The 15,843-nt window shown below is 38.7% G+C and overlaps 1 protein-coding gene across 5 annotated transcripts in view; it reads left to right on the forward strand.

Annotated features, from left to right (window-relative positions):
* The window catches only part of LOC106655972 (multiple PDZ domain protein), an 89,941-nt gene that overhangs the window by 41,918 nt on the left and 32,180 nt on the right, over positions 1 to 15,843 (forward strand). For all 5 annotated transcript variants that reach the window (XM_023463444.1, XM_023463448.1, XM_023463447.1 and 2 more), the window contains exons 10-20: positions 350 to 569; positions 647 to 948; positions 1,032 to 1,253; positions 1,325 to 1,498; positions 1,564 to 1,722; positions 2,358 to 2,600; positions 2,672 to 2,902; positions 9,571 to 9,673; positions 10,923 to 11,273; positions 12,030 to 12,445; positions 12,524 to 13,329. In XM_023463444.1, coding sequence (XP_023319212.1) covers positions 350 to 569; positions 647 to 948; positions 1,032 to 1,253; positions 1,325 to 1,498; positions 1,564 to 1,722; positions 2,358 to 2,600; positions 2,672 to 2,902; positions 9,571 to 9,673; positions 10,923 to 11,273; positions 12,030 to 12,445; positions 12,524 to 13,329 — 3,227 coding nt within the window. The remainder of the gene's footprint in view (positions 1 to 349; positions 570 to 646; positions 949 to 1,031; positions 1,254 to 1,324; positions 1,499 to 1,563; positions 1,723 to 2,357; positions 2,601 to 2,671; positions 2,903 to 9,570; positions 9,674 to 10,922; positions 11,274 to 12,029; positions 12,446 to 12,523; positions 13,330 to 15,843) is intronic.

The raw sequence follows: 15,843 nt of genomic DNA on the forward strand, positions 1-15,843 counted from the left end.
CATTGCTACACGGTATATTATACTTCAGGCTTGCGAAATTGACGAGAAAAATGTTCATTTTTCAATTAAACTTCGGAGGAACGCTGATAATCTATTCGAAATTACTTCATTCTGTTATACGATACACTCGAAAAGTTTAATTCGTACAACACAGTAAAGAAAATCGATAAAACAATCAAGTGGACAGTTCGTCGCACTCGAGCAGTTTTTTCTGTTTTCTTGCTGAAGAAACTTTTTCGTCCAACACTTGGACATCGATTTACCGAATCGCTTCAGACATTGATGATCATTTAGAAAAAAAAAATTCGTACCAGGATGTGACAGTTTTTATGTTTTTATCTAAAAATAGACGGCGCTTACACCGGTCCGATCGAGCGTCATCATGGATTCGGCAAGAACAACAGCGGCAGCGGGAGGCACCGCGAGGGCCATCGAGAACTTGCCGGTCATCTCGATGGATACGTCGATCGATGTCAACGCCTTGCCGGAGATGGAACGTTTCACCGTCGAGCTTCAAAAGGATAGCTGCGGACTCGGCATCACCATCGCCGGATACGTCTGCGAAAAAGGTATTTTCGTCCTCGAGATCGAGCTTCGACCGCGAATCAAACGAAACCAGTCTAAACGCTTCCTTTGTAACTTGCAGAGGAACTGTCGGGTATATTCGTCAAGAGTATAAGCGAGGGCAGCGCCGCCGATTTGAGCAAGAAAATCCAGATCAACGACCGCATTGTAGAGGTAAACGGTCACTCGCTTCAGGGCTATTCGAATCATGAGGCGGTGGAGGTACTGCGCAGCACCAAACAGACGGTTTTATTGTGTCTGGAACGGTATTTGCGCGGGCCCAAGTACGAGCAGCTCCAGCAGGCCATCGCAGCTAGCGAACTGAGAGCACCGCCGCCGGGCTCGCCTTCCATCGCCAGCTTGCCCAGTTTTCCAATCAGCGCAGTGAGTTTTCTTCTCTCTCCCCTTCTCTTTGACATTTATTATAACTTTTTTCCAACGCCTGTCACACGATTTTTGATTTGTAGGACGGCGAGACGACGGAAATCGAGCCGGAAGGTGAATCGCACACGACCGTGGACAGCACGATACTACAAGAAATTGACAAGGATGCCGCGGCAGAAAAGTCAGACGACATCGCCAAGCTCGAAGCTCAGCTCACTAAACCATCGAGCGAGTTAACTCCGAACATCGAGGAAGCGATCAAATCTAAATGGACGAAAATAGTCGGTGATGGCATCGAGATTGTTGTAAGTTCCACTCCATCATCGAATAGAAATTATCGATCGAACTTTTGCTGTACTGACATAATCATCCCTAGGTTGCGCAGTTGAAGAAATTTACCGAGGAAAGTGGCCTCGGCATTAGTTTGGAAGGAACAGTCGACGTTGAGAATGGCCGCGAAGTCAGACCGCATCATTACATTCGTTCGATATTACCCGAGGGTCCAGTCGGTAAGAACGGCGTTTTAAGATCAGGAGACGAGTTATTAGAGGTATGAATTTAAGCACGCCTACAATAGAATCGAACAGACATCTCAAATGATGATCGAATTCGCAGGTAAATGGATATCGTTTGCTTGGTATAAATCACATGGAGGTAGTCGCGGTACTTAAAAAACTGCCAATTCACGTCCGAATGGTTTGCGGACGAAGCTCCTCTCAAGATCAACTTTGTCCAATTGATACCGGTTCCTGTCAAGCCGCCTTCCAAACAAGGGTAAGAAAATTATTGCGTGTAATCAGAAGACTAATTCAAAGAAAAAGTAAAAACAAATCGGAATATTTATTAATAATTCGAAAGAAACAAATTGTCTTCTCAGGAGTAAGTTCGTACACGACATTCTAGAGATTTTTGAGCCTCGTTTACGAAAATCATGATTTTCTAGATCTCCAGTTATTTACAGTTTCTTATACGAAATTGAAAAATGTTGTGTACGAATTTTGCTTATACAAAATAAATAGCCCAATCCTTCGAAAAAATACTCAGGAAATTTAAAAAAAATATGAATCTATGCATGACTGTAAAAAGTGAATGAAAGAAAAGCTGAACATAAACCGATATTCTTTTAAATTTAATATACCTCTCGCAATCGATTTTAATATCAAATCGTTCTTTTATAAAAATACAGATACTCTCGTAAAATACTCATTTTATAGACTTTTTAAATAAAATTTTTACAAGATAAAAAATATCAAAAAAATTCAATTCTAATATTGAATTGATCGTTTTTTGATTTTCAAACTATTTTAAAAGTAAAAATTTTGATAGAAGTATCATTTAAATTCTGCTTCTAAGATGTATATTACTTTTAATAAAGAACATAGTATGGTAATGTAAATTCAATTTTTTAGAGTATACTTGGTGGTTCTCTTCAAAATTTACTGCCGACGTCAGATCGTTTAGTAAAAGCTAAATCAGATGGTTCCTTGGCGTCTACTACGACAACAGCTACAGTGACTGATGCTAGTCTAAATAAAATGAAGTCACGCTCATTAGAACCGTTGACTGGATTAGCAATGTGGAGCTCCGAGCCACAGATTATCGAACTAGTGAAAGGAGAGAGAGGCCTTGGGTTCTCTATTTTGGATTATCAGGTAGATGGCAATTTAAGTTACACTTCTTGACTTATTCGACAAACAAAAATAAATGTGTATCATTTTTCTAGGATCCAATGAACCCCAATGAGACTGTGATAGTTATAAGATCCCTCGTACCGGGTGGTGTAGCACAGGTAGACGGTCAACTAATACCAGGTGATCGACTTCTCTTCGTCAACGACATAGCCCTTGAAAATGCTACTTTAGACCAAGCAGTTCAAGCACTCAAGGGTGCTCCAAAAGGTGTCGTGCGCATCGGTGTAGCCAAGCCTCTACCCATACCCGATAGCATTGCACAGGTGAGCGAACACTCCGACCGGATAGAATTTAAGAAAGAAATCAGCTTCTCGCCTATTATGGATGCTCATAGGCAGAGGCTTGAATATTTTCGTGAGCGTAAAATCAATATAAAACAAACTTTAAACCATAAAGATCTTATCGAGGGCTTACAGCATCAACATAATTTGATTAAGTCTGAGAGTTTTTAAATGAAATTTTCTTTGTTACTTGAAAAATGTTATTGTTGAGTAATTAAGCCATATTATATAACATTGAGAAGCAAATAGTGACATTTCTATTTCAGAATTTTTTTATCTTCAACATATTAGACAATATTAATTATCAATGAGCTTAGTTCAGATGAATAAGTGATTAGAATTCAATTTACTTTTTATTAATATCATGGATGCATATTCATTTTAATATTTAAAATTAATAGAAGTCGATTATCTTAAAAAATCAATTTTTTACAATTCAAAACACAATCTAATTTAAGTTATATATAATCCGTGCGCCTTGGATAGCTTGCGTTGAAAATGAAACGTGGTTATTCGTGAGTAAGTTTTATATGCGTAGGTTAATAATCTATTATTCTCTTATTAGGAAAATTATCTTCAGATTTTTTCAGACACTTTTTTCTTCGTATTAGTATACAAAATTTCACTGCATGCTATCCCAGGTAGAGAATTATAGAAAGGAATGAAAACAATCTTTTCTAATTTATTAGACAAAATATGGATAATAATAATGAAAAGAGAGCATACTGTTTGCAATTGAACCTTACATTACATCTTTGATCATTATGATTTTTACGAATTAAATAATGCGTAATTAACTATCAACCTTTACAGATGAGTATTTGAATTAATATAAAATATTTACAGAATATTTCAATGTTAGTGAGTTATAAAAATAACTAAATATTCATTTATAACGAAAATTTTACATTCCATTTGTGCAATATTTATGATGGTGAAATTTTAATTGGAAAAATCCTTGTATTATTCATATTGAAATTCAGGAAGAATGGTTTATCTCTGTACATATATTTTCATCATATGTTTGTGTTGATTTGATTTTTAAGCATATCATCGTTCACCATATTTTTTCACGTTTTATGTTTGTAATATTATACTTGGTTTTTTGCACATCAAATATTTGCATCCTTCATGTTTGTTTTGCATTGCATGCTTTACTGACCAGGTTTCCTTTAATTAATTTTTGCCGAGGAAAGTAATGTACTGTAAATTTTTCGAATTTTTTTTCTAAAAATTTATTTTTATCGAAGGAAAGTCAAGTATTAAAATACAAAAGCAATTTAGAAGAATTATGGAAAAGAAAATTATAGAACTAATTTTATCTTCTATATAAAACTTGTTAATAATCGTTGTAAGATGTGATTCGTATACTAAAGTATTATACACGGTTGTTGTTTTTCAATTAAAAAACTATGTGTGCAATATTTAACCATATTTTTCTCGTGAAAAATAATAATCGTGTCAAATATTTAAGTTTGAATCACACCCTGCAATAATCGTTAACAAGTTTAAAATTGCCATTATTATTTCATATTGATGTTTACGAATTCAAATAGTGAAAATGAAAAATTCCTTCCGTCAGTTTTTATAATTTTACATTTAAAGCATTGCATAATGAATAAATTTTTTTATTCCAGTACTTATACATTGTATATTTTAAAGAAAAATAAATCATTTCTTTGTTGCACATGTTTTTTTCTTTTTATAAAATACATTTCAGTTGTTTGTAATAAAATACGTTTAATAGATTCAGCTTTCAGAAGATTTTCATTGATGTGTTAGTGATTTCTTATGGAAGTTTGAATTCAAAGCATTTTCAGAGTGTTGTTAAGAATCATTCACATTTTGAACATCATTCATCATCAGTCATCATCCTTTTTTTTTACACTAAAAACCTTTCTTGTTGAATTACTGTTGTACCAAAAATTTTAATTATTGCACAGTTCTTCAGTAAATATTGAATATTATAGCGATGAATTGTATAAAAGAACCTCATTCAGGTAATGCACATAACTCGTAGGTATTGATCATTCATATTTTAAAAATCTTTTAGAACTAAAAATATTTTAACTACTCCCGCACAAATTTGATTTTTGAAGCAGAGGAAATCTGAGCAGTGGAAACCACTTGAAAAAAAAATTTTACATCATATATATAAAAAACATTTATGTAGATAAAAACTTATTTTACAAATGCCTAGTATAATATGTAGCGAGCTATGTTAAAATGTGGTTATCACTTATATATCTACGATTTAAATTCATTAATATAAATTTGTAAATCTTAATTACCCTTGCTCCCCCTCATGCGCAATACTGCTATCTAATATTTTCCATAAACTTTTGTACATATTGGAACCAGTACAAAAGACATCATACATTAAAGTCCAGCTGACCTTTTGATGACCTTAAATGAGTGACATTTTTAAAAATAACAACTATTAGCAGATGCAGCTAATAATTTAAAAATTAAAAATTTTTAGGAACAACATTGTGTTTTCTTAAGTTGCTCATTTTGTTTATTTGTTTTGAATTTTTGTTTAATGTTTCCTTTATCTTAACCACTTTTAATTTTAAAATTTGTGTAAGTATCTCTATGACCTTCTATTTAACCTGGTAACTTTATAAAGTTTGACGTTTCTATTAACAAAACTAACAAATGGTGACGGTTTTTAACGAGCAAAAATTACATGCACCTAAAGTGGAAATGCATGTTATTAACGAGCACTTCGTCATTTCCACCAAAGTCTATTCTTAACTCGAATTACTAATACATTAGTCAAACGCTTTTGCTCCAAATGTATTATGCAGCCAGTCTGTAGCTTTTTCCTATGTACATGTACACGCGGTAACATGGCCCATTCCCCGCAGAGACATTCAACATGCCATTGGCTGTATTTTATGCCTTCGATCCATTTTCCAAGTCTCACTGTATGTGGATCCTTGAAAGACATAAATGTTTCTTAAAAAAAGTGTGTAAGAAAATTGCTATTGTATACGAGTTATAAAGCGATCGTGAAAAATATGAAAGTTCAAAGTGAGCTTTGTCCGGGAGCGATTTTATACGCGTAATACACGTATAGATAACAGAAGAATAAAAAATGGGACGTCTTTTCTTGGCGCCAATTTGTTAATACAATTTTTCCTCGGCAATAATCGCTTTTTCACTTTTTTAAATCGATCGAGAAACACTACTGCTTACAAATTTCACTAGCCTCGATAAAATTATTTTAATGGCAACACTTTCTTGGTCATCATAAATTTTTCTAGAAATTGATTATTAAAAGTTTTATATCATTGGTGATGACATACAAGATGTAAAAGGAGAGTGAAGTATGAAAAACGCGATTTTTCAGTGAGTATGTTATTCTCGTAAATAGAGGTAGGTATTACAAATAAAGTAGTGATTCCTAGAAAGATCTAAAAATTAGAATAATAATTTTAGTAATCTTTTATTTAGTTAACAAATAAAATAATTAAATAAAATAATTAAATAATTTGAAAGCCTATAAATCAAATCTAACTTCATTTTACATAGACAATAGTTCATTGGTAATTTTAATCATCTTAGTTATCCTGGACCTTTCGCATTTTTAGCCCGAACTTATTTTTAACCTTTTGATTGTTTATATTTTATTTAATTTGTATTTACTATTTTCATTTTTGAAAGTGTGCTTGTAAGCTATAACTCGAATGAAAAATTCATAATTTTATCATACCTTTCAATAATGACTGTCAGCACAGAATCATTTGACTACGAATTTATGCTGAATGCTTCAAGACACAAACGATGGTTGTATCATTTAAGTCTTTTATTAATTGCATCAATACATCTTTCTTACGTCCATAACAGCAACTAAACACTTCATTAAAATCTCCAAAGTATGTCTGCAAATAATATATATTTTTTCATAGTTTACTAACACCAATTCAGTTCAAGCTCTAAATCTTTCTACTATGAATTACTATGCCTCTGCTTTTTTTAGCATTACATATATTGCGTGTGTTTGTGTATATTTTGTCTAATCTCGTAGATGATAGTTTTAACCATATACTGTACATACGTGCAAAGCTTGAGAAAAGGGATTGATACGTAATTCCCGGGTATTTTTGTGAGTTTCCCGCTGCCTCATTACCTCCTTCAAAAATTGAATTAAAAACAAAGTTTGACCTGACTTTTTCATTAAGATTGATACTATACATATTGTACAGAAGTTATTGTATAAAAATAGTATTATACATGACAATTCAGATGAATGAGCCAATGTGCTTTTTTCTCTTTCTCTTTCTCTTACTATTGATCACATTTCTACCTTTATTTGGGATGTTAGAACAGAAAATTAGTTACTATTAATAAAAATAAAAAAAATAAAAAAAAAAATTAAGCTCTTGCCGTTACCTTTTTTGACGGTGCTAACTTAGACATTCTCTTGATTTTCAGAACAACTTATAAACTCCAGAGACGGATCGCGGAAGGATAATCAAACTTGATTACAACTACTATTGACCAAATAAATGCAATATGTCTTTTATTGTGTCAGTTTTATCAGTACTTATTATATATGAAAAAAAAATCTTAAATTGACGTTAAATAAAGATTTAAAAATCATTGTACATATCAACTTGGTTTATTTTTGCTTATTACTTGCCCTTGTCATGATAATCAATAATAATATTAACGCGAACGGTCAATAAAGATTTTCATCTTGATTAATTCGGGTAGATATGTCGGGTAAGTACACATTCACTTTTAACATTGTACCAGTTTTACATGAATTATGTTTCGATTTTATTTTTTATTTTATTTTTTATTTATTTTATTTTATTATTGCATTAAGCTATTTAGAAACTGCACTGCTGTTGATCTTTTTTCGCCATTTTATTTGAAATTGTCTTGTGCGCACTAAAAAAAAAAACTTTTTTTTTCATCGATTATTATCAAGCGCTTCTTCTCTAACGCCCCTATATTGTTTGATTCATTAAAAAAAAAGTTAATTATTTTAAAGGCAGACTTTCTGCACTCAATACGAACTATAAAAACAACAATAAAACGTAAAATTTTCTCGGTATAATGTGAAAGAATACAATAAGTTTTGAATAGTTGGCGATGCTTTTGTGAAAAGCTTAAAAACACTTGATAAGCAGTGGACGGTTATGGATATAAATGGATGCCAATGAACGAGTGGAGTGAGAAAGCGCGAGAGAGGCAACCCATTGAACGATGCACGTAACGAGTTGCCATTGTGCGTTATCAGTCCACCCTCTCCTACCCCTTAAAAAGCCGATTACGTGCTCGCAAGCGCGCAGCACTTTAGTATCGAGAGCTGCGTGACGGCCCAGCCTATATACCCGCGTATGAGTAAATACACGATGTACAAAACGTGTCACGTTGCTGCTGCCATTGCTGCGCTGCTTGCGTTATGCGCAACGAGGTTGTATCTTATTTATAACACATGAAATTGTTGGCCATTATACAAAAAACAATTCAAAAAGAGTTTCAGTCCTCCCGCCTGGCTGTGATATTGTTTTTATAGCTTTACTCGTTGCCTTCGTGAAAAAAAGTACACAGAGGTAATCAAAAATCCTCGGGGTTCAATTTGAAAACTTTTCATAATCAGCTTCAAAATTCATGTCAGCTCTCGAAGCTCGTTTAGACTTTTAACGTATAAAATCTTCTTTACACGTTCCATTTCCCAGTGGGAGGGAACGACTAAAAACAGCAATTCGATGAAAAATGTGTAAGCTCTTCAATAGAAACGTCAAACTGTTACAAGGGTAATGAATAACTGTGGAGCACGTTTTTTCATTATACTTTTTTGTTTTCCAGCTGCATCTGCGTATTTTTGTACGCGCGAATATTTATGAAATTTTCACAATGTTTTTATGCTTAAATTAAAAGTGTCCTCAACAATAAATCATATACGTCCAGGACAGTTATAATAATGCTTAACTTTGAAAAAGCTTTTGAGTGTCGGAAGCAGTTCAATCGACACAGATGCTCATTTTGAAACTTTTTATTTACGTCGATGAAAAATAAAAATAAAAAATGTAATCGCATCATGCTTTATTTCGGCTCGGAATTCAATTGAAGAAAAAAACATACGTATCTATTAAACGGGTGAAAGATGTATGGGATTGTACGGTATACAATATCTGGGAAATTGCAATGTTCTGACACGCAATAAACTCTCATTTCCTAGCTCAAACAATGAAAAAAAAGCTAATAATTTTTGACACTTGAAGGGTAGCTATTCCCGTACCATACAACATTTATTCACCTTCATAACTGGAAGGCACTCATGTTTAGAGGCCCCTCTTTCAAATAAAAGAGGAAAAAAAAGATCGCAAGCTTATCTCGTGATAGATGTTTAACGTTTTTGTGCTATATTTTTTATATGCATATTACGAGGCTTCTTTACGATGAAATGTGCATTCATATATAATAGATATACGTGAGCTTCTCTATAGTTATGAAATAAAAAATTTTGCGAAAGAGACTTATAGTACGATACTCGAGATTTATCGAGGCGACGTATACAGTGAATAAAAACAACGAAATGCTCTATAAAATGCGATATAATTTGCAAATACCTTGTTTATTTATATGTCAACTCTGTCGATATTGGCTCTCTCTTGCGCGTACACACACAGCGCTTGGCTACAATGTGCATGGTCAAACGCAGCAAAAGTCTGCCGGACAGCGACGCCACGGAACATGCGGCTGAAATTGATGACTTTATCGCTACACGTGAAGGTGAGACTGTTCCCAACAACCTGTTTATATGCTATGATTTTGTAAATCACCCATCGATCGTAATGACACAACTCGACGTTTGCATGGATCAATTTTATCTACCAACACTTTTTTCGATTCACGTATTGTGAAAAAATGCATTTAAACATTGAAACGATCGAGAACATGAGAACATGACAACTCGAATTCAGACATTTTTAAAAATATTACATACATTTATTTGATGTATTTTGATTTTGTGGAATATCAAAATAATATTAAAAAATAAAGTCTAGAATTGAGCGAGTCTTATGAGAAAATTTTATTTTGTGCTTTGACGTGAGTTTAACCAGAAAATATACAGCAATTATAAAAAATGTCTTGAGCTCTGGTAGAAATTCCTAACATTTTATCACTAGTTTTTAGCTAAAAAAAATTTTTTTTGGGCTTAAAATAGTTATTAAGATTTCATGGCTGCATAATGATTCACGTTTTTTAGTCATGTAATAGGCATTTCTCGACTGAATTTTTAAAAATCGAGTTTGGATTTATGCAATTAGTAATACTTTACCACTTGCAGATTTGCAGTTAAAAATAATCGCCATCTAGTGGTGAAAGTTTCATGTAGTTTAGCCGTATTTAAAGTGGCCGAAAACTGGTCTAAATTTTTTTAAACGCCCTAATAGTTTTGTTTTATCAGTTAGCTATTATCGTTGTAAAGCATTTCTAGCAGGAAAAGCTTTAACGCTGTTACAGCACGTTGATAAAGTTCTAACATCTTATTTCTTAATATCAAAATATTTTTCCTTATCATGTTATTCAAATGAAAATTAATTAATCACATCTATTCGATTTATCATCAAATCATATGCATATAATGCACGTACATTGGATTCGATAACTTGAAAAATTATCTCCGAACTTGTGGGAGCCTATATACGGGAGCACATTACGTAACAAGCTGCGGCTACACAGATCCTATCAAATTGAGTCTATATCAGAGTAGTCATGTCCTTGCCAGTCGCACGTCGTTATCATCCTCGGTGCACACGCCAAATCTCCTGCAAAGAGCAGCCGCGCACATTATGCTCCTCAGTCGAGCGAGACTAGCGAAGCACCGAGAGGAGTAAAGCCATTGAAAGCATTCCCTTAAAGCCGTGTTCCTCTCCTTGCTTGCACCTTACAATGTCTTGCGCGCGAGTGTGTGCTGCATCGCGTATTTCTCTCTCAACGGAGAGACTGAACGATGCGATGACCCTGTCGTTCGCAGGAGGAACGGCTACCACGACTACATCGAGCGTCGATCAATTAACCACTGTGGCCACTGCCGCGATGAGTAGCCAAGTTGCCGCCGCTGCGGCCAAAGACAAACGAAAAGAGCCGCATTCCTCGTTGATCAAGTTAGTGCCCTTTTCCGAGCGAGAGAGAAGGGCATTGCTGAGTCGAGCACCGGAGCAACAGCAGCGGCATCGAAAGGAGGATGTGGAGGTGGAGGACAACGACGAAGCCGCTGAAGAGACTCCGCTGTTGCTGATGCCGAGGCGGGCGAGTAGCGGGGCTGCCGCTGCGGTCGTCCGCACGCCCGAGGAAGCCCGCAGTCAGGGTTTGCTGCTGGAAGCAGGTGAGCTTGAATCAGCTGCACACACACATTTGTTTCGCAAACACGTTTATTCCGCTGTAACTGGGGCTGCTTTTGGTTCAGCTGCGATGATTTATTATCGGCTATCCATTCGTTGAATGCCGGAGCGTCGCGTGTTCGAATACACGTTTACAATTACATTCGCTTCTCGGAGTATATATACGTTTTAGACGTGCTCGATTCGCGTGTAATAATTACTTCGCCGGGCTATATGAAACATGCGTTCGAGTAAAAAAATTTAATTAAGCGCCAGAAGCTCGCGTACGCGTCGGCGGCAGGGATGTAGAATTCGATCGATCGAATCGTTCAAAAATGTCAAACGCAGCCCCGGCCCCGTGCGCGCAGATATTTCAATCGCGCGGCGCATTATATTATATAAGCCGTCGATCAAACCGACTGCCTTTAGATTGCGCCCTCACAATGAAACTCTGGCAGCTGCGAGCGATCAGCGCGTGGCGCGGTCTATATAAGCGCGCCTCGACTCGACTCGAAAGACGTAAAATCAAGCCTGTGAATCATGGGCCGCTTATAAAATTAAACGCATAAAACAGCGCACGAAGTGTGCAGTATATACGAGTTGGTGAAACTTTTGCACGCGTTCAGATCGTTGTCGGTATATCGTCGAGCGATCTAGAGATCTTGCGGAATTCTTAACGAGCTGCGTCCAACTTTGCGAATCCTTGGTTTTCCACTTTTCTCTCCTTTTCAACTTGGCCCATCTATCTTATACCCATACAGCCGTGCGAGAGGCGCTGAAACGCCGCATGAGCACACCTGATGCTCGTCAGCAGCAGCAACAGCAGCAGCATGACGTTCGTCGACGCAGCCTCCGCCACATGGAGAGCATGGAGCGGGTCGCGCGTTATCTCGAGCATCCCCCGAATGCAGCCGAGGCTTCTGCTCGAGCGAGCGAGAGCATACCGCGGACCTTCGAAAGCCTACTCGTCGGCTCGACCGCGGCTGCTGCGGCTCCCGAGGAGGTCAGTCCCGAAGACGACGTCGAGGACGAGGCCAGCGAGACTACGCCCCTCGTCGAGCAGAGAGAGCCGATCTATCTAATCGTCGAAAAACCTGACGAGCAGGCGACCAAGAGGAGAAGCTCGCTCAGGAGGCGACGCGAAGATCCTGCTGAATCCGTCGTTAAGGATCCACAGGTGCTTATTCGTGCATCCAAATAAATTTCTTTTTTCTTCTGATTATTTAATAATAATGTTTTGTGTCTTTTGGTAAAGGACGAATACGTCGTGGTGCCGATTGAAACCACGAAAAAAACCGTTCGCATTTGCTCGGTCGAAGAGGAGATCCGCATAGAGAGCTTTGATTCGGCCGACATGCAGGATTCATTCCTCGGAGCGACGGAGCTGAAGGAAGTTAGTCCCGTTGGCGAACTGCCCGAGCTTCAGCTGGTCACGGCGAAAATCCTCAGTCAAGAGGAGGCAGCGACGACTGTGCTGGCCAAACGCGAGGACGCCAAGAAAGCCGCCCCTCGAGAGCAAGACAAACGACTGCGGGAGGAACGAGCGGCGGACTCGAGCGATCGTTTGCAAGCTGCCGGCGCAACGTCGACGCCGCCTTCCACGTCCACGGCGACGTCGGCCACGGCTGCGACGACGCTAAAGCCGAGCGCGTCGGAAACCGCCCTGACTCTGCGCAGCGACGACAACAAGGTGTCGGAGAAGAACATCAAGCCCGAGATCTTGATGGATCTGTCGCGCGTGAACGAGGAGGCCGACGACGGGCCGCGACCGCTCGACCGTGAGTTCGCCGACGCCAAGCCCAAGAGGAAATTGAGTCGCGTCAGTAGCGACAGCGCGTGTCGCATAACGAGCCACGAGCAGCAGCAGCCGCTGCCCCGAGTGAAGTTTCACATCGGCGAGGAGAGCGAGCAAACTTTGTTATTAGCCGCGCCGAGGAGTGATCGTGCTCTCGACACCGGCCTTGATTCGCGCGAGCTCGGTCACGTCGTCGGTGTGACGGGCGAGAGTATCCCGACGTCGGATGATAAAGTGCCAAAAGCGAGCCAAGACGTCTCGAAAAGGTGAGTTTTCAAAATACGTTCAATTCTTCTTTTTTAAATAATACAATGACAGGCCCTTTTGATAAACCCCTTTGTACATAGTCGTCACCAACAATAAACTGTATCGAAAATGTCCAAAATTTATTGACACTTTTGCGAATGGAACATTAATCGCCGGAGGCAAGAAAATATACTCGATGCTGAACGTCGTGCGCACCTGGTAAATAATGTCATAGAACTCGGAACGAAACGTAGATGGCAGCAGGTTTTCATATAGCCGAAAGCGACTTGTCACTAATGCCAATAAAAATCATACTAAATACTAAAAAAGCGACTTGTTTATGTTTCACGCTGTTTTATAAGCGATATTATACAGAGGCAAATGTAATTACTCGTTGCTTGTTTTGGAAATTAGTACCTCAATCGTAAGCGTGAACAAGTAATTAAAATCACTTTAATTGTTAACCATGCACACGAAGCGCCAAAAAGAGAGTAAATAGTACGATTGAAAAATAAGCGCATAAGAAGATAAGATTCGTTTTTACATAGCGATGCTTTCGGATTCAGGATCACGTAGAAAATCGAAGTTATAAAAACAGCTGCCGATATTCCACGCAGCGATAGAACGCAAACGCATACACGAATAAGCTCGAGCTATTCTCGAATGCGTCGTATCGAATAATAAGGTACCTCGGGCGTCTCTGCGAGCTTATATTCCGCGGCATAATACAAAGCTCCGCGAGCGCGGAACACGAGCGCGCACGGCTTGCCTAATACACGTGTATTATACGTGCGTGGCCACGTGCAGCATTCTAAATTTTCATCTCATTTATATCAATAAGTAATGCAGCCCGCTGTACCTATATGCGTCTATACGATATATAATATGCTGTACAGGGATCGAGGCAGTGGTGTTTGAATGTAGGACAGCTCGAGCGTCGATATATATATTGCATACACACATCGCGGAGTGAGTGGAGCTCGCCATGCCTGATGGGCGAAAAAGACGAATGTATTTGCCCGAGCGTTTACAAATGGCTTCCGTGCCCGAGCTTCGCGCGCCCGAGCATCGGCACCGATGTCTATAACACCTATACTACTATATACGCCTATACAGGTATTGGTAACGTGTGCTATACGTACCAGGCTAAACTAAACCGCGTATATTCTCCCTCTCGCATTTTGCACTTCCTCCCTCCTAGCGGCAGTCTTGTTTACCCGTTTGTAAGCTCGTTAGTTCTTTTCTCTCTCTCTCTCTCTCTTTCTCTCGCGCGTTAGTAGTGGCGCGCGCTCCGCTGAACTGCAAAGAAGAAATGGCACGATGCTGGAAACGTGAGAAAGAATAAAGAGACGCTTCGCTGCACGTATATACACGTAATTGCACCTGTGCTTCCAATACTCGCGCGCACGAGCTTACGAAATTTTTGTATCGAAGATTTTCGACTTTCAAAACTATCGAGGCTCGCCGCGATGCAATCGCTCTTTAGCGTGCCAAAACTTGCGCACTTGACGCTTACGTGCGAGTGCGTTTTTTTTTCTTTCGACAGATACCTCGAGCGAACTTCCAAATTTTGAAACAAAAACATAGTGTCGTCTTCTGGATTACTTTCGCCACAGCTCGGTAAATGGCAAACGCGTTGCGCGCGAACGACGTCTGCGTATATACTCGACGTAACGTACGCGGAAGTTAACGTGTATCGGTGCACAGTTTGGCCGCAAGCGCATAATCACCCGTGTGTTCTCGGACCGATTGTCGTTGCAACTTTTCCGCACCAGCACGACGCGAACGCGCATACATATATACGTAGGATCGTTAGCTTCGAGTATACGTCGCCGTCTCGATGAATTATTAATGAAGTTTCCTCGTGGCACGCTAGCGATGCAATTGGTTGGTAAATAAATATATACGGGCCAAAAGCAACCGAAGCCGAGCCCGTGTATAGCCGAAACGAGGATAAAAATTAGCCAGTCGCTGGATAATATATCCAATTAGATCGTATGTATGCCGTAGACCGAGGTGAAAATTGAATAACGGACATGACGAATTTTCGGTACACGTACATACACACACACACACACACACACACACTCGTACGGCTCGCTGATCATAATTGCAATCAATCCTTCGCGTAAGCTTCATCTAGCTTATAAGCGCACGAATTTAGGTCGCGATACGACGTGTATTATAACGACTGGCGCGCGCACAAAGTCAAAACGTGTGAAGGGGCATAATCCGTTTCTTCGAGCGCACAGCTAAAAGGTACTGCTGCGCGCGCGCTCGTACGTGGTGACCGAGCAAGAGCACAGAAGAAAAAAAATTGAAAACCGCAGTATATACCGACTCGAGTACACGTACACGTAGCCGCAACGTACACGAGGAAATGGTAACGTCACGCGCCCAGCGTGTGTTTGTGCAGGCGAGCTTTTTACCTATATAGTATATGTTCACCGTACATGTGTGTGCACTATGAAAAGAAGGTTAAGCTCCGCGAAAGTTGGCTTGGCACTGCATACACACTAACACACATAGCGCCA

Source organism: Trichogramma pretiosum, unplaced genomic scaffold (assembly GCF_000599845.2).
Source record: "Trichogramma pretiosum strain Unisexual culture from Peru unplaced genomic scaffold, Tpre_2.0 scaffold72, whole genome shotgun sequence".
In the NCBI taxonomy this organism is placed as follows: Eukaryota; Metazoa; Arthropoda; class Insecta; order Hymenoptera; family Trichogrammatidae; genus Trichogramma; species Trichogramma pretiosum.